We start from the raw sequence: 25,961 nt of genomic DNA on the forward strand, positions 1-25,961 counted from the left end.
ATAAAAGAAAATATATAATAGGGCAACACAAGGTACACAATGTAACTACATAAGCATCGGCATCGGGAGAAGCATACAGGGGAAACAGTTACTAAAAAAAATTGATGGACAGCCAGGATGATCCTTATCGACATTGCTCAGCTATCGAGCATCGCCATGAGCAATGATTTAGCGCCGTCTCAGTTATTGATGAATAGGAAGATAAGAACAACATTGCCAAATCTTTCGAATCAGCCAACCATTTGTAAAATAGCAAATCGACTGAAGTCTCAAAAGAAGAAGCAGAAGAGATACGATGACAGGTCAACCAGGTATCTAAAACCTTCAGAACAAAATTACACAGTCAGGATGAAAGATCCTGAAAGTCATGCAAAAGATAGGTCCAAAGTCATATACAGTCATCACAGAACAAGGACAAGTACTCAGAACGAACAGGAGAGCTTTGTTAAAGATTCTTCATTGCCAACAGATGATGCACGTGACAGTTTCTGTCTAACCAAACCAACCAGCCTGAACAAAATGAAAGTGAACAATCTGAGATGCACAAAGTAAGGTAATCACACCAGAAATATCTTCAGAACAACTCGAATGCCAGCCAGATTCAACGAATCAACAAAAGCTTAGAAGGTCTACCAGACAATGAAAGAAGCCGAACAGACTGAATCTATAACAGACACTGAAATTGTAAATAATTGAAATTGTTGTTATGCATATCATCTGTACAATAATGGATTTAAATGATGTATATTAATTTTGTTAAACTCTGAAAGAAAGGGGAAGTAATGATATGCATAAGCGATTCTGTATGTTAACATGTCAGACTGCCAACCAGCAGGTGGCAGAACAGATGTACCACGTGATACTGCAGCCTAGAGGAGTCTGGGGTTAGGAGTCTTCGTGGATAGTCGTGTTTAGTGTTAGCTCTATTATAATTATAATAATTATTTTTTTAAAATATGTTTTTATTAAGAATTTTTCAACAAAATATTTTCCACCTTACGAACAAACCCCCCCCCCCCACCCCCACCCCCAATAACAAAGAAAAGAAAAAGAGCTCGCGTGGCAAGACATGAACATGGTAAGTCAATAAGATACAGAACTTTGTACATTGGAATCTTCCCGTACGTGTCAGTTTCCGGATCATTCATGTGTTTTCTTGCTCAAATATCCCCCAGCGGAACCCCCCTTCCCTCCCCCTCCCTGCCCTCCCCCCCCTCGAACGATGTCCCCCCCTCCCCCTCCTGGGTTGCTGTTGCTGCTGTCCGACCTTCATCTAACGCTCCGCGAGATGGTCTAGGAACGGTTGCCACCGCCTGTAGAACCCCTGCGCAGACCCTCTCAAGGCAAACTTTATCCTTTCCAACTTGATAAACCCTGCCATATCATTTATCCAGGCCTCCACGCTGGGGGGCTTCGCCTCCTTCCACATTAACAAGATCCTTCGCCGGGCTACTAGCGACGCAAAGGCCAGAATGCCGGCCTCTTTCGCCTCCTGCACTCACGGCTCGTCCACTACTCCAAATAGTGCTAGCCCCCAGCTTGGCATGACCCGGGCTTTCACCACCTTAGATACCCTCCAGAACCCCTCCAGTGCCGGGCATGACCAAAGCATATGGACATGGTTCGCTGGGCTTCCCAAGCACCTCCTACATCTGTCCTCCACCCCAAAGAACCTACTCAGCCTCGCCCCTGTCATATGCGCTCTATGAACCACCTTAAATTGTATCAGGCTAAGCCTGGCACACGAGGAAGAGGAATTAACCCTGCTTAGGGCATCAGCCCATAGCCCCTCCTCAATCTCCTCCCCCAGCTCCGCTTCCCATTCACCCTTCAGCTCCTCTACCAAAGCCTCCCCCTCTTCTTTCATCACCTGGTATATCGCCGACACTTTGCCCTCTCCGACCCATACGCCCAAAATCACCCTGTCTTGAATCCCCTGTGCTGGGAGCAGCGGGAATTCCCTCACCTGCCGCCTCACAAACACCCTCACTTGCATGTACCTGAAGGCATTTCCCGGGGGTAGTCCAAATTTCTCCTCCAGCGCCCCTAAGCTCGCAAACATCCCATCGATGAACAGGTCACCCATTCTTCTAATCCCTGCCCGATGCCAGCTCTGAAACCCCCCATCCATCCTTCCTGGGACAAACCGATGGTTATCTCTGATCGGGGACCACACCGAGGCTCCCATCACACCCCTGTGCCGTCTCCACTGCCCCCAGATCTTTAGCGTTGCTGCCACCACCGGGTTCGTGGTATACCTTGTCGGCGAGAACGGTGCCGTCACCAGCGCCACCAGGCTCGTTCCTTTGCAGGACGCCATCTCCAACCTCTTCCACGCCGCCCCCTCTCCCTCCATCACCCACTTACGGATCATTGCCACGTTGGCTGCCCAATAATAACCACCCAAATTCGGCAACGCCAACCCTCCTCTATCTCTGCTACGCTCCAAGAACCCACTCCTTTCCCGCGGGGTCTTGCTCGCAAATCCCGTAATGCTCCTGCTTACCCTGGCAACATGTCCCACCTTTTAAAATCCTCCTCCATTGATACGCAATCAATACGCTTGAGTCCACGTGGAGTCATATCGATTCAGCTTTAATCAGATAGAACTGTACCCAGCAGCGAAGTTACAGAAGTGAAGGCTGCTTGGACGGCATTGGTTCTTATACCCCGCCTCTCAGGGCGGGGCTATGTACATTGCCCAATGGTAGACCCCACGGTCTAGCCAATGGTCATTCCTCTCTCTGGTACCGCAATACCTGGTATTACCACATTCACCCCCTGTTAAAAAAGAGCCAGCGGGGTGATGGCCAGTATTACTGTCGCCTTTTCATGGTAGGACCAGGTATTGCAGGTACCATGCTATTGAGGGTTGCGGAGAAAGTTCTTGCGTTAATTTTCTTCATGGTGCTGCAATCAGACAATCGGGCGGCCTGGTCGTCCTACTGGAGCGTCTAAGTTTCGGCAGCGATCCTGGTGAGGGCCCCGGCGGTAGTGACTCCAGGAACGTGGTGTCTTCCTCCCAGGCAGTTTTGTCACCCCTAGGCGGCGCTGTAAGGTCGAAAAATGGGCAGAAGGAAGGGGTGCCTGTAGGGGGCGTCGGTGCCTGCTCGGCTCTGGGTCAGGGTTCTGGCGGCAGTACTGACCCTCTGGTCAGGTACGGTGGGGGGGGGGGGGCAGTGGCTCGGGCGCGCGTGGGGCTACGGCGGGCGCCAGGTCCCGGAGGGAGACCGCATCTCGGCGTCCGTCGCTACGTAGGCGTACTGGGGGTTGGCATGCAGCAGGTGGACCCTTTCGACCAGCAGGTCCGACTTGTGCGCCCCTCGCATGTTTCCGCAGCAGGACGGTTCTGGGTGTTGCTAGCCAGGTTGGGAGCGAGGTCCCCGAGGAGGACTTCCTGGGAAAACCAGGAGACGTTCATGAGGTGTCTGGTTCGTGGTAGTACATAGCAGTGACCGAATGGAGTGAAGGGCCACTGGGAGGACTTCTTGCCAGCGGGAGACTGGGAGATTCCTGGACCAAAGGGCCAGCAGGACGGTCTTCCAGACCGTTCCGTTCTCCCTTTCTACCTGCCCGTTTCCCCGGGGGTTATAGCTGGTCGTCCTGCTCGAGGCGGTGCCTTTGCTAAGCAGGAACTGGCGCAGCTCGTCGCTCATAAAGGAGGACCCCCTATCACTGTGGATGTATGCGGGTAAACCGAACAGTGTAAAAATAGTTTGGAGTGCCTTGATGACGGTGGTTGTGGTCATGTCCGGGCAGGGGATGGCGAATGGGAACCGGGAGTACTCATCAATCGCGTTCAGGAAATACGTGTTGCGGTCGGTGGAGGGGAGGGGGCCTTTGAAGTCCATGCTGAGGCGTTCGAAGGGACGGGAAGCCTTTATCCGATGCGTCCTCCCTGATCGGTAGAAGTGCGGTTTGCACTTGGCGCAGATTCGGCAGTCCCTGGTGACTGTCCTGACCTCCTCGATGGAGTAGGGCAGGCTCCGGGACTTAACAAAATGGGAGAACCGGGTAACTCCCGGGTGGCAGAGGTCCTCGTGGAGGGCTCGGAGGCGGTCTACTTATGCGGTGGCACAAGTGCCGCGGGATAGGGCATCAGGAGGCTCGTTCAGCTTCCCGGGACGATACAAGATCTCGTAATTGAAGGTGGGGAGTTCGATCAACCACCGCAAGATCTTGTCGTTCTTAATCTTGCCCCGCTGTGCATTATCGAACATGAAGGCCACCGACCGTTGGTCCGTGAGGAGAGTGAATCTCCTGCCGGCCAGGTAATGCCTCCAGTGCCGCAAAGCTTCCACTATGGCCTGGGCCTCCTTTTCGACCGAGGAGTGGCGAATTGCAGAGGCATGGAGAGTGCGGGAGAAGAAATCCACGGGCCTGCCCGCTTGGTTGAGGGTGGCGGCCAGAGCTACGTCAGACGCGTCGCTCTCGACCTGGAAGGGGAGGGATTCGTCGATGGCGCGCATCGTGGCTTTTGCGATGTCCGCTTTGATGCGGCAGAAGGCATGGCGGGCCTCCGTCGACAGGGGAAAGGTTGTGGATTGGATTAGGGGTCGAGCCTTGTCGGCGTAATTAGGGACCCATTGTGCATAGTAGCCAAAGAAGCCGAGGCAGCGCTTTAGGGCCTTGGGGCAGTGAGGGAGGGGGAACTCCATGAGGGGGCGCATACGTTCGGGGTCGGGGCCTATGACTCCATTTCGCACTACGTAGCCTAGGATGGCTAGACGGTCGGTGCTAAACACGCATTTCTCCTTATTGTAGGTCAGATTCAGGATTTGCGCGGTCTGGAGAAATTTACGGAGGTTGGTGTCGTGGTCCTGCTGGTCATGGCCGCAGATGGTGACATTATCAAGATACGGGAACGTTGCGTGTAAGCCGTACCGGTCAACCATTCGGTCCATCTCACGCCGCTGGAAGACCGAGACCCCGTTTGTGACACCGAAGGGAACCCTTAAAAAGTGGTAGAGCTGCCCATCTGCTTCGAAGGCAGTGTACTGGCGGTCGCTATTACGGAGGGGTAGCTGGTGGTAGGCAGACTTGAGATCCACCGTGGAGAAGACCTTGTATTGCGCGATCCTGTTTACCAGGTCGGCAATACGGTGGTGGGGGACGGGGGGGACGGGGGGACGGACGCGTCCAGTTGCGTAAACCGGATGATGGTCTGGCTATAGTCGATGACCATCCTATGCTTCTCCCCGGTCTTTACCACCACTACTTGAGCCCTCCAGGGGCTGTTGCTCGCTTTGATGACCCCTTCCTTCAGCAGCCTTTGGACCTCGGACCTGATGAAGGTCCGGTCCTGGGCGCTGTACCGTCGGCTCCTGGTGGCGACGGGTTTGCAATCCGGGGTGAAGTTAGCAAACAGGGAAGGCGGGTCAACCTTAAGGGTCGCGAGGCCGCAAACAGTAAGGGGGGGTATAGGGCCGCCAAATTTAAAAGTAAGGCTTTGTAGGTGGCACTGGAAATCCAGTCCCAGAAGGGTGGCTGCGCAGAGGTGCGGCAGCACGTATAGGCATAAATTGCAGAATTCCCTGCCTTGGACGGTGAGGTTCGCGAGGCAGAACCCTTTTATCTGCACCGCGTGTGACCCGGAGGCCAGGGAGATCCTTTGTTGGGTGGGATAGGTGACCAGAGAACAGCGCCTTACCGTGTTGGGGTGGACGAAGCTCTCCGTGCTCCCGGAGTCGGTGAGGCATGACGTCACGTGGCCGTTGATGCCGATCGTCGTGGTGGCCTTTGCTAGCGTTCGGGGCCGACTCTGGTCCAGGGTAATGGAGGCCAGCTGCAGCAAGGAGTGAAGATCGGGCAGCGCATCGTCAGCCGTGTTGGGGGCTTGAGGCCCCATCCAAGATGGCGCCGTCCATGGATCGCACATGGAGTCTGGGGACTCCGAAGATGGCGGCGGGGAGGAACAAAATGGCGGCGGGGAGGGACAAAATGGCGGCGCACTCTGCTCCCGTGAGGCGGAGGCCAGCTGCAACAAAGGGTTTTGGTCGGGTAGCGCGTAGCCAGCCGCGCTGGGGGCTTGAGGCCCCATCCAAGATGGTGCCGGCCATGGATCGCACGTGGAGTCCGGGGACTCCGAAGATGGTGGCGGGGAGGAGCAAACTGGCGGCGCACGCTGCTCCAGCGTGGCAGAGGCCAGCTACAGCAAGGGGTTTTGGTCCGGCAGCACGTAGCCAGCCGTGCTGGGGGATTGAGGCCCCATCCAAGATGGCGCTGGCCATGGATCGCACGTGGAGTCCGGGGACTCCGGAGATGGCGGCGGGGAGGAGCAAACTGGTGGCGCACGCTGCTCCAGTGTGGCGGAGGCCAGCTGCAGCAAGGGGTTTTGATCCGGCAGCGCGTAGCCAGCCGTGCAGGGGGCTTGAGGCCCCATTCAAGATGGAGCCGGCCAGGGATCGCCCATGGAGTTCGGGGACGGAGACCCCGATGATTGGACCGGCGAAGGACAAAATGGCTGCGCGCACTCCTCCAGCATGGTTGCCGGGGGGGAAGAATGGCTGCGGCTGCGACGATGCCTGGCGGGGCAAAGGCTGCGGGGCGCGTTGGGCAGGCGGGGCTGGGAAAAGGGAGTGCGGCGGTGGGCCTGGGATGGTCGGGACTTGGAAGAATGACTGTGGTTGCACCGCGGGCGGCTGGAGGAACGGCTGAGGGTAGTCATTGGATACCGCGTTCACCACGCGGGCGAGGCAGACCGCGGCATAGTTGCCGTTCTTGCCGCACCCTTTGCAGGTGACGGTGCGGGCCGGGCAGCGCGCGCGGGTGATTCGCCTGGCCGCAGAAGAAGCAGCGTTGGCCGGCGGCGGTAGCGGGGCGCCTTGCTGCGCAGGCCTGCGGAGTTAGCGGGTAAGTCTGGGGGTTAAGCGGGTAAGTCTGGGGGGCTGCCGCGGCGGGGTGCCACGAAGCCCAGGGGTGGGCGGTGCGCGCGGGGGCGTACGCAAAGGCGTTTTTGTACGCCACGTCCATGGACCCTGCCAGGGCCCGGGCCTCGGTGAGGCCCAGCATCTCCATTTCGAGCAGCCTTCGGCAAATGTCGGGGGAGATCATACCTGCCATGAAAGCGTCTCGAATTAAAAGTTCGGAGTGCTCGTTCGCCGTCACCGCTGGGCAGCCGCAGTTTTGGCCCAGCACGATCAGTGTCTTGTAGAAATCTTCTAGCGTCTCATCTGGGCTCTGCCGTCCCGTTGCCAGCAGGTGACGGGCGTAGACCTGATTAAGTGGACGAATGTAGTGTCCTTCCAGCAGTTCCATGGCTTTATCATAGTTCGCTGCTCCTTCGATCAGGGGGTAGATCGCCGGGCTGACCCGCGAGCGTAGGAGGTGTATTTTCTGCCTTTCCGTGGGGGTGTCGGCAGCCGTATCGAGGTAGCTCTGGAAGCATGCCAGCCAATGCTTAAAAATCACAGTAGAATTTTCTGCGTGCGGGCTGAGCTGAAGGCACGCCGGCTTGATGCGGAGATCCATCCTTCAATGTACTTATCTGATTAAATTGATACGCAATCAATACGCTTGAGTCCACGTGGAGTCATATCGATTCAGCTTTAATCAGATAGAACTGGACCCAGCAGCGAAGTTACAGAAGTGAAGGCTGCTGGGACGGCATTGGTTCTTATACCCCGCCTCTCAGGGCGGGGCTATGTACATTGCCCAATGGTAGACCCCGCGGTCTAGCCAATGGTCATTCCTCTCTCTGGTACCGCAATACCTGGTATTACCACATCCATCTGTTCCACCAACTGCGTCAAATTAAGTTTGTGCAGTGCCCCCCAGCTCCTAGCTACCTGAATCCCCAAGTATTGAAAGCTCCTTTCAGCCCTCCTCAACGGTAGGTCGTCTATCCCTCTTCCCTGGTCCCCCGGATGGATCACGAAGAGCTCACTCTTTCCCACATTGAGCTTATAGCCCGAAAAGTCTCCAAACTCCCGTAGGATCTGCATTACCTCAACCATCCCCTCCACTGGCTCCGCCACATACAGCAACAGGTCATCTGCGTACAGCGAGACTCGATGTTCCTCTCCTCCTCGAACCACCCTCTTCCATTTCCCCGACTCCCTTAACGCTATGGCCAAAGGTTCAAATGCTAATGCAAACAGCAGAGGGGACGCGGGCACCCCTGCCTCGTCCCGCGGTGCAGCCGGAAATACTCCGGCTTCCGCCAGTTCGTGACCACACTCGCCACCGGGGCTTTATACAGGAGCTTAACCCAACTAATAAACCCTCCCTCGAACCCAAACCTCCTCAACCCTTCCCAGAGATACTCTCACTCTACCCGATCAAAGGCCTTCTCCGCGTCCATGGCTGTCACTATCTCCGCTTCTCCCTCCACCGATGGCATCATTATCACATTTAGGAGCCTTCGCACATTAGTATTTAACTGCCTACCCTTTACGAATCCCGTCTGGTCCTCGTGAATCACCCCCGGGACACAGTCCTCAATCCTCATGGCCAACATTTTTGCCAGCAACTTAGCATCTACATTAAGGAGCGAGATCGGTCTATACGTCCCACATTGCAGTGGGTCCTTATCCCGCTTCAAGATCAAAGAGATCGTCGCCTCCGACATTGTAGGGGGCAGGGTCCCCCCCGCCCTTGCCTCATTGAAGGTCCTTACCAGCAACGGGGCTAACAGGTCTACATACTTCCTGTAGAACTCCACCGGGAACCCATCCGGCCCCGGGGCCTTCCCTGCCTGCATGCACCCCAGTCCTTTAACCAGCTCCTCCACCCCAATTGGCCCCCCCCAAACCAACCACCTCCTGCACCTCCACCCTTGGGAACCTCAATTGGTCCAAGAATCGCCGCATCCCCTCTTTTCCACCTGGGGGCTGGGACCTATACAGTTCCTTGTAAAAGGCCTTAAAAGCCTCATTCACTTTCCCTGCACTCCGCACCGTGGTTCCCCTGCCATCTTTGATTCCGCCTATTTCCCTCGCTGCCATCCTCTTACGGAGCTGGTGTGCCAGCATCCGGCTCGCCTTCTCCCCATATTCATATATCGCCCCCTGTGCCTTCCTCCACTGTGCCTCTGCCTTCCCTGTGGTCAACAGGTCGAACTCCTTCTGGAGACTTTGTCTCTCCCTCCCCCATCAGGAGCCTCTGCATAGCTCCTGTCCACCCTTAAAATCTCCCCCACTAACCTCTCCCTTTCACTGCCCTCTCTCTTCACCCTGTGAGCCCTGATGGAGATGAACTCTCCCTGACCACCGCCTTCAGCGCCTCCCATACTACTCCCACCTGCACCTCCCCGTTGTCGTTGGCCTCCAGATACCTTTCAATACATCCCCGCACCCTCCCGCACACTTCCTCGTCTGCCAGCAGTCCCACATCCAACCGCCACAATGGGCGTTGGTCCCTCTCCTCCCCCAGCTCCAGCTCCACCCAGTGCGGGGCATGGTCTGAAATGGCTATGGTCGAATACTCCGTTCCCTCCACTTTCGGGATCAATGCCCTGCCCAGAACAAAAAAATCTATCCGGGAGTAGACCTTATGTACATGGGAGAAAAAAGAAAATTCTCTGGCCAAAGGCCTGGCAAATCTCCACGGATCTACTCCCCCCATCTGATCCATAAACCCCCGAAGCACCTTGGCCGCAGCCGGCCTCTTCCCCATCCTAGATCTGGAACGATCTAATGCTGGGTCCAGCACCGTGTTAAAATCCCCACCCATTATCAAGCTCCCTACCTCCAGGTCCGGAATACGCCCCAACATCCGTTTCATGAATCCAGCATCGTCCCAGTTCGGGGCATATACATTCACCAGTACCACCTCCGCCCCCTGCAACCTACCACTCACCATCACGTATCGGCCTCCCTTGTCCGCTACTATGTTCTTGGCCTCAAACGACACCCGCTTTCCCACCAGTATTGCCACCCCTCTATTCTTCGCATCCAGCCCCGAATGGAACACCTGGCCCACCCATCCCTTCCTTAACCTGACCTGATCTGCCACCTTCAGATGTGTCTCCTGAAGCATGACCACGTCTGCCTTCAGTCCCTTTAGGTGCACGGACACTCGGGCCCTCTTATCCGGCCCATTTAGGCCTCTCACATTCCACATGATCAGCCGGATTGGGGGGTTACCCCCCCCCCCCCCCGCCAACTAGCCATCTCCTATCTTAGGCCAGTCCCGTGCCCGCGCCTCCCGCACCCTCCAGTCCCCCAGGCCGGGAACCCCCGCCCCGACCACCTCTTCCATTTTCAGTTCCCCCTCGGACAGTGCAGCAGCAACCCTAGAATCACCCCCCCCTCCCCCCCCCCGCTAGATCCTCATCTAGCTCTTTTGCTCCCCCCATATTACTTCCGTGAGTCAGCTGACATCTGCTAACCCCGGCTTCCCCCGCCTTCCCGTTGATCTCCCCCGTGTGGGAGTCTCTCCTCCTCCTTACCTTCCTCCATCCCCCCCCCCCGCTTTTGGCGCGGGAAAAAGCCCGCGCTTTCCTGAACCAGCCCCACCCCCTGTGGCGCAGCTCCTGTTGCGGCCATTATCCCAGTTCCCTCATCCCCGAGTCGCACCTCCCTCCAGCACCGACGCCCACATTCCCTATCATCATCATCTCGTCTACAGAAAAGAAAAAAGGAATTTTTAGGAATTTTAACCAGAACTCTACCCACAACCCCATCATCCCACCCATGAAATATTCTTTACCCATATTTACAACCCCATATACAACCAACATCTCCCCCCACAACCACATCCCCTCAGTTCGAGTCCAGTTTTTCCCTCTGAATAAAGATCCAAGCCTCTTCTGGCGTTTCAAAATAATGGTGTCGGTCCTGATAAGTGACCCACAGTCGCGCAGGCTGCAACATGCTGAACCTGACTCTTTTTTTATGCAGCACCGCATTGGCCCGGTTGAAGCCAGCTATCCTCTTTGCCACCTCTGCGCTCCAATCCTGGTATACTCGGATCACCGCGTTCTCCCATCTACTGCTCCGCACCTTCTTGGCCCATCTCAGCACACTTTCTTTGTCCACGAAGCGATGGAACCTTGCCACTATCGCCCTTGGTGGCCCATCAGCCTTGGGTCTCCTCGCCAGGACCCGGTGAGCCCCTTCCAGCTCCAGGGGGATCGGAGAGGCCTCCGCTCCCATCAGCGCATGGAGCATCGTACTCATATACGCCCCGGCAACAACTCCCTCCACTCCTTCGGGAGACCCAGAATCCGGAGGTTCTTCCTCCTCGACCTGTTCTCCAGGACCTCAATTCCCTCGGCCCACCTCCTGTGCACCACCTCGTGCGCCTCCACTTTTACCGCCAGGCCCAGGATCTCGTCCTCGTTGTCGTTCATTTTGTCTTTCACCTCATGAAGCTCCACCGCCTGGGTCTTCTGGGTCTCCTTCAGCTCCTCGATTGCCAACAGCATTGGCGCCAGCACCTCCTTTTTCAGCTCCTCCACATAGCGCTTAAGGAACTCCTGCTGGTCAGGCCCCCATGCTGCTCGCTCTCCGCCCTCCGCCATCTTGCTTTTTCCCCCTCGATGTTGCCGCTGCTCCAGAGCCTCTTTTTTCGTCGCTCCACCGCTGATCTCGGCCATATATCGTAAGGGGGGACCTTACTGCACCTTCCCACACGGGATCAATTCAACAAATGTTCTGTTGGGGCTCCTCTAGAGAGCCCGAAAGTCCGTTGTCGCGGGAGCTGCCGAAACTTGCGGCTTAGCTCCGCATCGCCGCAACCGGAAGACCTATTATAATTATTAACAGTTCATAGTTTAGTATTGTTTTCCTTCCCACATTATTGTAATTTAATAAATCTTTAACTAGTCACAAACGTTCTTTGGTGCACTGACTTAATCATCGCAACGCACTAGAATATAACAAGCAGCAATGCTGGAACATGCATTAGCAAAATACTTTCAACAAGGTCAAAAGCCTCCTAATTTCACCAGAAATTTTTTTTTTTAGAAAATATTTTATTGAAGCATTTGTAATTTTCACAGTTTAACACATTAACATCTCTTAAACAACTGCACGGGCTGACACACGTAAAGAATTCACCAGAAATTTGCGTACACTACTACCCAAAGTGCCAACAATTATAGCAGTCGATCATCATCCACTGGCTTGGACACAGTGCTATTTCAGGGGCTGGTTTAGCACAGTGGGCTAAACAGCTGGCTTGTAATGCAGAACAAGCCCAGCAGCACGGGTTCAATTCCCATACCGGCCTCCCCGAACAGGTGCCGGAATGTGGTGACTAGGGGCTTTTCACAGTAACTTCATTGAAGCCTACTTGTGACAATATTCCGGTTCAAAAAGATGGACAAAGAAGACCAGTTTATTATGCCTCAAGGTCTCTCATGGACACAGAGAAGAGGTATGCAACCATTGAGAAAGAAGAATTTGCTGCCACATGGGCCATGGGAGGTTCTCATAAACCATAAACCTTTGTTCCTCGTCTTAACCGAAAGGAAATTGAAGAAATGCCTAATCCCAGAATTCAACATTTTAGACTGAGACCCATGAGATATGATTCAGTTATTGAGTACATTCAAGGGAAGTACCAGATGACAGTGGATACATTATCAGGAATACCAGTGGAAGGAGTGAAATTGGAAGATTTAAATTTTATTGAAGAAGTGGAAGCATTTGCGTACTTTGCGTCAGTCTTCACAGTAGAAGACATGAGTAATATCCCAACAATTCCGGAGAGTCAGGGGGCAGAGTTGAATATGGTAGCCATCACAAAGGAGAAAGTGCTAGAGAAACTAAGAGGTCAAAAAATTGATAGATCTCTGGGCCCAGATGGGCTACATCCTAGAGTTCTAAAGGAGATAGCTGAAGAAATAGTGGAGGCGTTAGTTATGATCTTTCAAAAGTCACTGGAGTCAGGGAAAGTCCCAGAGGATTGGAAAATCGCTGTTGTAACCCCCCTGTTCAAGAAGGGAACAAGGAAAAAGATGGAAAATTATAGGCCAATTAGCCTAACCTCGGTTTTTGGCAAGATTCTAGAATCCATTGTTAAGGATGAGATTTCAAAATTCTTGGAAGTGCAGGGTCGGATTAGGACAAGTCAGCATGGATTTAGTAAGGGGAGGTCATGCCTGACAAACCTGTTAGAGTTCTTTGAAGAGATAACAAATAGGTTGGACCAAGGAGAGCCAATGGATGTTATCTATCTTGACTTCCAAAAGGCCTTTGATAAGGTGCCTCACGGGAGACTGCTGAGTAAAATAAGGGCCCATGGTATTCGAGGCAAGGTACTAAAATGGATTGACGATTGGCTGTCAGGCAGAAGGCAGAGAGTTGGGATAAAAGGTTCTTTTTCGGAATGGCAACCGGTGACGAGTGGTGTCCCGCAGGGTTCAGTGTTGGGGCCACAGCTGTTCTCTTTATATATTAACGATCTAGATGACGGGACTGGGGGCATTCTGGCTAAGTTTGCCGATGATACAAAGATAGGTGGAGGGGCAGGTAGTATGGAGGAGGTGGGGAGGCTGCAGAAAGATTTAGGCAGTTTAGGAGAGTGGTCCAAGAAATGGCTGATAAAATTCAACGTGGGCAAGTGCGAGGTCTTGCACTTTGGAAAAAAGAATAAAGGCATGGACTACTTTCTAAACGGTGACAAAATTCATAATGCTGAAGTGCAAAGGGACTTGGGAGTCCTAGTCCAGGATTCTCTAAAGGTAAACTTGCAGGTTGAGTCCGTAATTAAGAAAGCAAATGCAATGTTGTCATTCATCTCAAGAGGCTTGGAATATAAAAGCAGGGATGTACTCTGAAGCTTTATAAAGCATTAGTTAGGCCCCATTTAGAATACTGTAGTGCTGCAGGTTGTGCTGGCTGCTTGCTCCGGCTTGTAGCTGCAAATGCCTGGAGGCTGCTGCTACTGTTTCTTTCTTTTTCAGTAGCCTGAAAGAAGGACAGTTTTTTGAAGATATGTGGAACCTGGAACACAGGCCTCAGGGGCATATATGAGTCCTGAAGGCAATCAGGTTTGAAGCAAGAAGGCTCTGCAGGACCTGGTACTGTTTTACTGCATCTTGAATGCCAGGATTTGGTTCCGATAGGATTGAGCTTTGTGGGAGGGCTAGCACAGCTGTGGCTCATGGATGGACATGAACTGGTACATGGAACAACCAACAAGTAACACATTGATGGACAGATCATTTCTACAGCAAAGTTCTGGACATGATAATACTTTCTCAGGCTTATCTTTCGTTTCTGTTGAGGAACTTGCAATTGGTGATACCATGTATTTGGTTTCTTTGTGAAAATGAGCTGTTATAACTTTGTATTGCTACCACATTGCATTGCTACCACTGTGGAACGCTGATGTTTTCTTGTTGAATAATGGTTACTGTGATATGTGGAGTGTTACATAGTTGATTTTCAAATCTTTGTTAATGTTGACCGTTCTTGTCAATAAAATATAACTGAAGTAGCTTCTCGTGGGTACACATGCCATGTCTCAGATGATAATTATTGCATCGCATTTCAATCAAACTTTGAAGCCTGAACAGTTTTCCTGACCTTCAGAAGTGTCAGCACCATAGAGGCAGCAGCAAACAATCAAACACTCAAGAGCTGGGCTTCATCACTGGGGATCCTCCTGCAGCCAAAGGGTGAATGTGTGGATCAGGGGAGAGCACTTGAGCACTGTATCCTCTATGTTCCTGGAAGGGGTCTGGGGTCTAGGGGTTCCTGCTGTGGCTGGGGGCGAGCATGCAGAGCAAGGTTTTCCAGCACAACTGGTTCGGGAATGGCACTCTGAGAGCAAGTGGGATACGTAAAGGTGAGGGGGGCTTGAGGGATTTGAGGGTCCTGAGGTGGAAGCCATAACTGATAGTAGGTCTCCCTCTCTCTCTCCTTCTGCATAAGATACACATAAGAGGTGGAGGCAGCCTGCTGCGTTTCGTGCCCTATGGCCTTTGATGCCCATGGCGGATGTCCTCTGGAGGGCCTGGAGCCGGAGGACCCTGGCCGACTTACCCTGTTCTGCCTGCTGCCCTAAAGATGCGCCAGTGTCAGGAGGGGGGGGGGGGGATTCGGAAGAGCTGGAGACCACCTTCGTCTCCGTGATGGCAGGCCCCGGGTTGGCGTCCAGTTCTTTTTCCTCCCTGATGGTGCCCACAGGGCCCTAGGGGTCTCCATGGGATGGAGGGACAGCTGGAGTGAGCTCCAGAGACCTCTGCATCATCTGGCCCTGCCGTCATGTCGCCTCCCGTTGTTTGCACCATGATGTCCTCAGCGATGCTCCTCAGTGACTGAGCCACATTCTGCAGTGCCCCGGCAATGTCCACCAAATTCTATGATCTATGACCTGTACCTGGGACATGTCCCTCAGCAACTGGGAAATGCTCTGCAGTGCCTCGGCAATATCCACCTGCGTAAGTGACCTGTCCCTCAGCGATTGGCACATGATGTCGAGGCCCTCAGCCATTCTTGTCACTAACTGAGCCATGCCTTGGACACCACCACTCAAGATGCTGACCTCGTGCTGCAGGCTTTCCATTGTGGTTACCACCTAGCAGTGTTGGCCTCGGTGCCACGCATTTTCAGCATCATGTCCTGCGCCTACAGCCTTAACGATTCCTCCAGTCGGCTATGCACTCGCTGGAATGTCACTGACATCAGCTGGAATGTCACTGACATCACTCCCCAGATTGTGCCCCAGAAATCTGCCCACTAACATCATCGACCGAGGTGTGTGTCTCTGCGCTGGTGAAAGATGGGGGTGATAGCTATGATTCCTCGATGGTCGTCTCCTCGGAGCACTCCTCCAAGGTGTTTTCTTGAGTGGTAGTGGTGGTGGGGACTTCGGATGACCTGGAACCATCAGATGGAGATCCTATAAGAGAATAGACATGTGGTCAGTGAGAGGGAAGAATCATTTTGTCTGACATGAATAATTCAGTTGGAACAGGTCACCTGGATGAAAGGGCAGCGGATCCTCACTTCTGCGGCGCAGGCCAACCCTCTGTCAGTGACTGCTCTCACCTCGGACAACCCCTCGATTTCCAGGACCCATTCCCCATAGTGGTGAGGAATCGGATCTCTGATACTCCGCAGCCCTGTCTTGGCTCTTTCCCACTTATTATGGACTATCTTCTCCTGCGGGGACAAAGAGAGGACTTTGTGAACCATGCACTTCATGGATTGGGGGGGGTCTATAGCAGGTGGCAAGTGTGGACACCACAACTGGACATGAAGGGGTTGTGCTGGTGGGTACCCAGGGGGTGCTGAGGAACAACCACGAAGATTGGATGTGGGGAGGGTGAGAGGTGTCAGCCAGTGCCAGTTATTTGTAAGGGGGAGTTTGGGAATTTGAGGGGTGGCAGGTGAAATTGATGCCAGGAGAGAGGTGGTAACTTACCCTTGAGCCTGGTGGAGATCATTGGTCTTCTTCTGACACTGAATGCTGGTCCACCTGGTCATGCTGCAATTCCTTCTGAAGAAATATAATAGTATTTTTCATCTTTTCTGGTAACTTACAGAATAGGTTCAGCATATGTATAACATTGTGTTGAATTGTCTCCATTAATCAGTAATTCAAGGTGCCTACTGTCTGATAATTCACCAGAGACAGCAACGAATCTGGTAGTGTTTCAGGGACCTTCTGGTAAACCTTTTGTTCCTTCTTGGTTAGGTTATCAGGGAAACCTAATTTTATTATTAAATCATACAGCACAGAGGTTAGGCAGTAGGAGACAAAACAAAGTTAACGTTTTAGGTCAATGATCTTTTTTTAGAATTGAAATGTTAACTCTGTTTCTTTCACTCCTGGTGTGTTGAGTATTTCTAGCATTTACTGTTTGTTTCTGTGTGAAACAACAATCAATTAGTCCCACTCCCCTGATCTTTCGCAATAGTCGTGAAAATTTCTTAGTCACAATTGATGTTGCAAAATACCAATGTATCTGGGTAATTATATTATCGCAATCCTGGGTTCATACTCCCAATCAGCACTTATGTTTGCAATGACTCATTAAATCTTCAAGCTTCTGTAGGCTCAGGTATAACCAGGCATTGACAGTGACGCACAATGTGTTCCAATAGAAAGAACTCCTTGCTACTTAAACTTTTGTGACATTGGCAATGTATCTTGTTTAGGATTAAAAAAACATCGGAAAATGAAACAAAACAATTCGAAATTCATCACAACTTGTGTTATGCTTGTCCTGTTGTGCTTGATGCTGACATTTTATCCAGAAATGCAAGTAAATGCCTTCCTCCTCTCACACTGACTTGGCTTTCAAGCCAGAATCTCCACCCAAAGTATACAATCAAATAACACTTTAAACAGCTGAGAATACCACTTTGCTTTGTATTGCTGAGTACTCACCCCTTGGTTGCATGGTGTGGTTCTTGTGGTCAGCTTTTACTGTAACATCTCTGATACAATCATTGTGTTGGATGAAATGTCATGTCATTTCTGTATATCAGTAGGTACCCACTATCACTCTGGAGCATTAATCTTGTGGGCAGTGATGTAACACCAATGTTGGTTTCCTGTTTTGACCAACTTTCGGATATTGCATTCAAATCAAACCATGACCATGCTACTGGGTTAGCTTTCTTCTGACTTTCTCCTTGGAAAATGGAACAACAAATAAATGAGATTAGGCGCACATCAATAGATGTTTTTGTGACTGAGACATTTGCTTGTTATCTGCCAATAAGAAAACTTATTGGAAATCACGATATTGTAAACTTGCAGAACTCCCCCCCCCCCGATTCAGAAGTTTGTGAGTTCAAGCCCGACTTGCACCGAGGAAGAACTCTACCTTCCTCCAATTTGTTAGCATCCCCAATCTCCAGTGCTTTCAGTTGTCTGGGCCCCAAAGCACTTGAATTCACTCCCCAATCCTTTATCTCTCCCCTCCTTTAAGAGCTCGTTAGAACTTGTCTATCAGAGCAAGTTTTACTTTGCTCAGGCGATCTTAAAATCACCGAATGTGACTCAATGTCAAATTTGTCCGGTGACAGATGTGACATTCTTGCTGTGTTAAAGGTGCAATATTAATGCAGATTATTTGTTGGGTAATGAAAATATGGTGCATGGGAGGGAAATAGAGGTAGAACCTCTGGAGCAGTCTGTGAATGCGTTGGAATATAAACTGTATAAGGAACCTTCATAACCTTATGCGGGAAGAAGCCAATATTGTTAGATGGTGTCCATAATGTCCCTCCCCTTTAAATGGATTCATGATGTGGCGAAGCCGGCGTTGGACTGGGGTGAGCACAGTACGAAGTCTTACTACACCAGGTTAAAGTCCAACAGGTTTGTTTCGATGTCACTAGCTTTCGGAGCGCTGCTCCTTCCTCAGGTGAGTGAAGAGGTTTAAATGGATTGTCCTCTCCCCTTCGCCCCAATGTCACAGGGTGGGGCGGATGATTGACAGTATCTCTGCCCAATCAGAAGCAGGGTGAGTTCGAAGGGACCAATGAGAGCGCGAGGAGGGCGAGGACGCGGCGGTCGCCATGGCGAAGGGGCGGAGGGCACCGCCCACCGGGAGGGGGTGGGGGAGGATCAGCCGCTCCGGAGCGATGGTTAAGGAAAGCGACTGGGCGCTGCGAGCGGACCGCTGCTAGTGGGAGAAGGCCTCGCCGTCGGGAGCCGTGGCCGTCTCGCGCAGCACGCCGGGGCTCTCGGGGAGAAAAATGAGTCGGACGCGGAAGACCGGCTCGGACGGCGTCTGCCAGCCCGCAGGCCTCCGGCCTCCGCGCGGATCGAATTGAATACCGAGCCGCCGCGCCGAGTGAGAGAAGCCAGAAACAGAGAGGGATTTAAAACGGGAGGAGGGGAAATAAAATCCACGCTACAGTCCGGGCCCGCCCGGGGGCAGAGGGGCGATGCCGATCCCCGACAGAGGCAGGCAGCCGGGCAGTGCGGCCGAGCGGCCCCTCATGGACCGGGCGCCTCGCTGAGGTGGACAGCCGGGCCCGGGGGTCAGCCCGGGCAGGGTCAGGCCGCCCGGCCGGCTGCTCGCGCGCTGGACACCCCGGAACCGCTGCTACTTGACCCAGACCCTGTTTAAAACACCGCCTTAAAGTTCATCACCCACCCTTTCTCTCGTCACCCACCCCCTCTCTCGTCACCCACCCCCTCCCTCTCTCGTCACCCACCCCCTCCCTCTCTCGTCACCCACCCACCCACCCCCTCTCTCGTCACCCACCCACCCACCCCCTCTCTCGTCACCCACCCCCTCACCCACCCCCTCTCTCGTCACCCACCCCCTCACCCACCCCCTCTCTCGTCACCCACCCCCTCACCCACCCCCTCTCTCGTCACCCACCCACCCCCTCTCTCGTCACCCACCCACCCACCCACCCCCTCTCTCGTCACCCACCCCCTCTCTCGTCACCCACCCACCCACCCACCCCCTCTCTCGTCACCCACCCACCCACCCCCTCTCTCGTCACCCACCCACCCACCCCCTCTCTCGTCACCCACCCCCTCACCCACCCCCTCTCTCGTCACCCACCCACCCACCCACCCCCTCTCTCGTCACCCACCCACCCACCCACCCCCTCTCTCGTCACCCACCCCCTCTCTCGTCACCCACCCACCCACCCACCCCCTCTCTCGTCACCCACCCACCCACCCACCCCCTCTCTCGTCACCCACCCACCCACCCCCTCTCTCGTCACCCACCCACCCACCCCCTCTCTCGTCACCCACCCACCCCCTCTCTCGTCACCCACCCACCCACCCCCTCTCTCGTCACCCACCCACCCACCCCCTCTCTCGTCACCCACCCACCCACCCCCTCTCTCGTCACCCACCCACCCACCCCCTCTCTCGTCACCCACCCACCCACCCCCTCTCTCGTCACCCACCCACCCACCCCCTCTCTCGTCACCCACCCACCCACCCCCCCCTCTCGTCACCCACCCACCCCTCTCGTCACCCACCCACCCCCCCCTCTCTCGTCACCCACCCACCCCCCCCTCTCTCGTCACCCACCCACCCCCCCCCTCTCGTCACCCACCCACCCACCCCCTCTCTCGTCACCCACCCACCCACCCCCTCTCTCGTCACCCACCCACCCACCCCCTCTCTCGTCACCCACCCACCCACCCACCCCCTCTCTCGTCACCCACCCACCCACCCCCTCTCTCGTCACCCACCCACCCACCCCCTCTCTCGTCACCCACCCACCCCCTCTCTCGTCACCCACCCACCCACCCCCTCTCTCGTCACCCACCCACCCACCCCCTCTCTCGTCACCCACCCACCCACCCCCTCTCTCGTCACCCACCCACCCACCCCCTCTCTCGTCACCCACCCACCCACCCCCTCTCTCGTCACCCACCCACCCACCCCCTCTCTCGTCACCCACCCACCCACCCCCTCTCTCGTCACCCACCCACCCACCCCCTCTCTCGTCACCCACCCACCCACCCCCTCTCTCGTCACCCACCCACCCACCCCCTCTCTCGTCACCCACCCACCCACCCCCTCTCTCGTCACCCACCCACCCACCCCCTCTCTCGTCACCCACCCACCCACCCCCTCTCTCGTCACCCACCCACCCACCCCCTCTCTCGTCACCCACCCACCCTCCCCCTCTCTCGTCACCCACCCACCCTCCCCCTCTCTCGTCACCCACCCACCCTCCCCCTCTCTCGTCACCCACCCACCCACCCCCTCTCTCGTCACCCACCCACCCACCCCCCTCGTCACCCACCCACCCCCTCTCTCGTCACCCACCCACCCCCTCTCTCGTCACCCACCCACCCACCCCCTCTCTCGTCACCCACCCACCCACCCCCTCTCTCGTCACCCACCCACCCACCCCCTCTCTCGTCACCCACCCACCCACCCCCTCTCTCGTCACCCACCCACCCACCCCCTCTCTCGTCACCCACCCACCCACCCCCTCTCTCGTCACCCACCCACCCACCCCCTCTCTCGTCACCCACCCACCCACCCCCTCTCTCGTCACCCACCCACCCACCCCCTCTCTCGTCACCCACCCACCCACCCCCTCTCTCGTCACCCACCCACCCACCCACCCCCTCTCTCGTCACCCACCCACCCACCCACCCCCTCTCTCGTCACCCACCCACCCACCCACCCCCTCTCTCGTCACCCACCCACCCACCCCCTCTCTCGTCACCCACCCACCCACCCCCTCTCTCGTCACCCACCCACCCACCCCCTCTCTCGTCACCCACCCACCCACCCCCTCTCTCGTCACCCACCCACCCACCCCCTCTCTCGTCACCCACCCACCCACCCCCTCTCTCGTCACCCACCCACCCACCCCCTCTCTCGTCACCCACCCACCCACCCCCTCTCTCGTCACCCACCCACCCACCCCCTCTCTCGTCACCCACCCACCCACTCTCTCACCACCCCCCACCCACTCTCTCACCACCCCCCACCCACTCTCTCACCACCCCCCACCCACTCTCTCACCACCCCCCACCCACTCTCTCACCACCCCCCACCCACTCTCTCACCACCCCCCACCCACTCTCTCACCACCCCCCACCCACTCTCTCACCACCCCCCACCCACTCTCTCACCACCCCCCACCCACTCTCTCACCACCCCCCCCCACTCTCTCACCACCACCCCCCCCCCACTCTCTCACCACCACCCCCCCACCCACTCTCTCACCACCACCCCCCCACCCACTCTCTCACCACCACCCCCCCACCCACTCTCTCACCACCACCCCCCCCCACCCACTCTCTCACCACCACCCCCCCACCCACTCTCTCACCACCACCCCCCCACCCACTCTCTCACCACCACCCCCCCACCCACTCTCTCACCACCACCCCCCCACCCACTCTCTCACCACCACCCCCCCACCCACTCTCTCACCACCACCCCCCCACCCACTCTCTCACCACCACCCCCCACCCACTCTCTCACCACCACCCCCCACCCACTCTCTCACCACCACCCCCCACCCACTCTCTCACCACCACCCCCCACCCACTCTCTCACCACCACCCCCCCTCTCACCACCACCCCCCCCACCCACTCTCTCACCACCACCACCCCCCCCACCCACTCTCTCACCACCACCCCCCCCCACCCACTCTCTCACCACCACCCCCCCCCACCCACTCTCTCACCACCACCCCCCCCACCCACTCTCTCACCACCACCCCCCCCACCCACTCTCTCACCACCACCCCCCCCCACCCACTCTCTCACCACCACCCCCCCCACCCACTCTCTCACCACCCCCCCCCCCCCACTCTCTCACCACCACCACCCCCACCCACTCTCTCACCCCCACCCACTCTCTCACCCCCACCCACTCTCTCACCCCCACCCACTCTCTCACCACCACCCACTCTCTCACCACCACCCACTCTCTCACCACCACCCACTCTCTCACCACCACCCACTCTCTCACCACCACCCACTCTCTCACCACCACCCACTCTCTCACCAACTTATTGCATTTTGCAAATCTTAACACTTTCTCGCAGATTTGGTTTTGGTTTTTTTTGCGCCCTATTAGTGCCCCAACTATTTTTTGTTTTGCTCTCCACAAATTGTTTTATTTCGTTTCTCAGTTTGTAAAATAAAACTACCTGGAGTTCAAAAAAAATTACAATTTGGAAATGTTGGATTTCTTAAGTTTGTAATAAATTGTTTTTTCCCCCCTCTGATTTCGTTTCGCAATTTGTACCTTTTATATAAAAAAAAAACCATTTATTTTCTTTTTGCAATTGCAATTTTTGGGGAGGTGCTGAACTTTTAATCCACAGTCTCATTATTATTATTGTTGTTGCCGAGTTGGTTTTGGGGGGTGGGGAGATGTCTCAGGCGGCAGCTAAGGAGAAGAAGTCCTTTAGTAAGAAACTTTTCCGGCGTGGCTCGGCGCGCTCGGTGGGCAGTTTTATGAGCCGGGTGCTGAAGACTCTGTCCACCCTCTCGCACTTCGGCACCGAGGAGGCGGCCGAGGACGAGAAGGACGACGGCGGCTTCAAGAGCTTCCGAGCAGCCGAGGCCGGCGCTGCCATGGGGATGGGGATCGGACTGGGGGCCGGGGTCGGGGTGGTCTCCTCGGCCTCCTCCATCATCATGATGATGAGCGGCATCCACCCCGCCGCTGCCGCCGGTCGGGGCGCCGCCGCCGCCGCCCACAGCGACTCGTCCGACAGCTGCTTCTCCGGGGATCGCTGGCAGCCGCCCGGGGTGGCCGGCCTCAAGAACCACGGCAACACCTGCTTCATGAACGCCGTGCTTCAGTGCCTGAGCAACACCGAGCTCTTCGCCGAGTTCCTGGCCCTGGAGCAGTACCGGGAGCGGCCGGCCAGCGGACTGGATCTCCCCGAGGGGGGAGAGACCCGGGGCCAGGAGGGAGAGGCGGCGGAGGACAAGACGTCCAAATCCAACGGGGTTTTATTCCGACCCAAAGGCCAGGCGGACGCGAGAGGAGAGGTCACTGAGCAGCTCGCTTCTTTGGTCCGAGCCATCTGGACTTCAGAGTACACCCCGCAGCTCAGCCGCGAGTTTAAGGTAAGACTGTCACGGCTGGAGCTTCGCCTTTAATACCTGTCCAACACAGCAAAGAAACTCGTCAGGAAAGGCTGAGGTTCTTTGTGCCCTTTTTAAAATGTATATCTAAGTAAGACAGATTTTTGAAGCAAGGGCGGCCAGTTTCTCCTCCAGATTAAGGATCGACTGATGATTAGCTTCTAGGATGTAGCGTTCACTTGATAATAAATTATAGTTTCATTCTGGCAGTACTTTATTTATACTGCCTGACCCTGATTCCAATTCTCCCGGTTAGAAGAAAGCTTTGCATGTTACCAGCTTGACGAGACTGCACGACACCTTGCACTAACTACTATTCTGCCGAGTTGCTGGAGTATTTTCTATTATTTTAGGGGGTTCCGATTAGCCACCCTCCGAAACCTGAACAAGATCTAGTTGCTGTGAGCCTACTTGCGACACAGATAAATATTATTATTATTTGTGGGATCTTGCTGTGTCCAAATTGGCTGCAGTGTTTGTCAGGTCACAGTGTTCGGATATCCTGAGGATGTGATGCGAATTTTATAAATGCAAATTTCTTTCACGTTTAATATTTTGGGACTGACCACCCCCCATCCCAGCCAACTCACACACACACGTTCACAATAACTCGGCCAGATGGAGAACAAAGAAAATTACAGCACAGGAACAGGCCCTTCAGCCCTCCCAGCCTGCGCCCATCCAGATCCTTTCTCTAAACCTGCCACCTATTTTCCTAGGACCTACATCGCTCTGTTCCCCGCCCATTCATATATCTGTCTAGATGCATCTTAAATGATGCTATTGTGCCCGCCTCTATCACCTCCGCTGGCAAAGCGTTCCAGGCACCCACCACCCTCTGCGTTAAAAACTTTCCACGCACATCTCCCTTAAACTTTTCCCCTCTCACCTTGAAATCGTGACCCCTTGTAATTGACACCCCCACTCTTGGAAAAAGCTTGTTGCTATCCACCCTGTCCATACCTCTCATAATTTTGTAGACCTCAATCAGGTCCTCCCTCAACCTCCGTCTTTCCAACGAAAACAATCCTAATCTACTCAACCTTTCTTCGTAGGTAGCACCCTCCATACCAGGCAACATCCTGGTGAACCTCCTCTGCACCCTCTCTAAAGCATCCACATCTTTCTGGTAATGTGGCAACCAGAACTGCACACAGTATTCCAAATGTGGCCGAACCAAAGTCCTATACAACTGTAACATGACCTGCCGACTCTTGTACTCAATACCCCGTCCGATGAAGGCAAGCATGCTGTCTGCCTTCTTGACCACTCTATCGACCTGCGTTGCCACCTTCAGGGTACAATGGACCTGAACTCCCAGATCTCTCTGTACATCCATTTTCCCCAGGACTCTTCCATTGACCGTATAGTCCGCTCTTGAATTAGATCTTCCAAAATGCATCACCTCGCATTTGCCTGGATTGAACTCCATCTGCCATTTCTCAGCCCAACTCTCCAATCTATCTATATTTTGCTGTATTCTCTGACAGTCCTCCTCGCTATCTGCAACTCCACCAATCTTAGTATCATCTGCAAACTCGCTAATCAGGACACCTATACCTTCGTCCAGATCATTTATGTCTATCACAAACAACAGTGGTCCGAGCATGGATCCCTGTGGAACACCACTAGTCACCTTTCTCCATTTTGAGACACTCCCTTCCACCACTACTCTCTGTCTCCTGTTGCCCAGCCAGTTCTTTATCCATCTAGCTAGTACACCCTGAACCCCATACGACTTCAGTTTTTCCATCAACCTGCCATGGGAAACTTTATCAAACGCCTTACTGAAGTCCATGTATATGACGTCTACAGCCCTTCCCTCATCAATTAACGTTGTCACTTCCTCAAAGAATTCTATTAGGTTTGTAAGACTTGGCCTTCCCTGCACAAAACCATGCTGCCTATCACTGATAAGTCTATTTTCTTCCAAATGTGAATAGATCCTATCCCTCAGTATCTTCTCCAACAGTTTGCCTACCACTGACGTCAAGCTCACAGGTTTATAATTCCCTGGATTATCCCTGCTACCCTTCTTAAACAAAGGGACAACATTAGCAATTCTCCAGTCCTCCGGGACCTCAACCATGCTCAAGGATGCTGCAAAGATATCTGTTAAGGCCCCAGCTATTTCTTCCCTCGCTTCCCTCAGTAACCTGGGATAGATCCCATCCGGACCTGGACACTTGTCCACCTTAATGCCTTTTAGAATACCCAAAACTTCCCCCTTCCTTATGCCGACTTGATCTAGAGTATTTAAACATCCATCCTTAGCCTCAACATCCATCATGTCCCTCTACTTGGTGAATACCGATGCAAAGAACAAAGAAATGTACAGTACAGGAACAGGCCTTCGGCCCTCCAAGCCCGTGCCGACCATGCTGCCCGACTAAACTACAATCTTCTACACTTCCTGGGTCCGTATCCCTCTATTCCCATCCTATTCATGTATTTGTCAAGATGCCCCTTAATTGTCACTATCGTCCCTGCTTCCACCACCT

The 25,961-nt window shown here is 54.4% G+C and overlaps 1 protein-coding gene and 1 long non-coding RNA gene across 2 annotated transcripts in view; one reads left to right on the plus strand and one right to left on the minus strand.

The window, feature by feature from the left end:
• Positions 1-13,411: 13,411 nt before the first annotated feature.
• LOC140394201 (uncharacterized) lies at positions 13,412-18,871 on the minus strand. Its single transcript, XR_011935829.1, has 5 exons — positions 18,087-18,871; positions 17,290-17,536; positions 16,321-16,395; positions 15,876-16,058; positions 13,412-15,795 (listed from the first exon to the last, which is right to left on the minus strand). It is a non-coding gene; the product is annotated as an uncharacterized lncRNA (long non-coding RNA).
• Positions 18,872-22,204: 3,333 nt separating this feature from the next.
• The window catches only part of usp31 (ubiquitin specific peptidase 31), a 202,524-nt gene continuing 198,767 nt past the window's right edge, over positions 22,205-25,961 (plus strand). The window contains exon 1 of the mRNA XM_072481189.1: positions 22,205-23,442. Coding sequence (XP_072337290.1) covers positions 22,738-23,442 — 705 coding nt within the window. The 5' untranslated portion in view covers positions 22,205-22,737. The remainder of the gene's footprint in view (positions 23,443-25,961) is intronic.

This window comes from Scyliorhinus torazame, chromosome 17, assembly GCF_047496885.1.
Source record: "Scyliorhinus torazame isolate Kashiwa2021f chromosome 17, sScyTor2.1, whole genome shotgun sequence".
Taxonomy (NCBI): domain Eukaryota; kingdom Metazoa; phylum Chordata; class Chondrichthyes; order Carcharhiniformes; family Scyliorhinidae; genus Scyliorhinus; species Scyliorhinus torazame.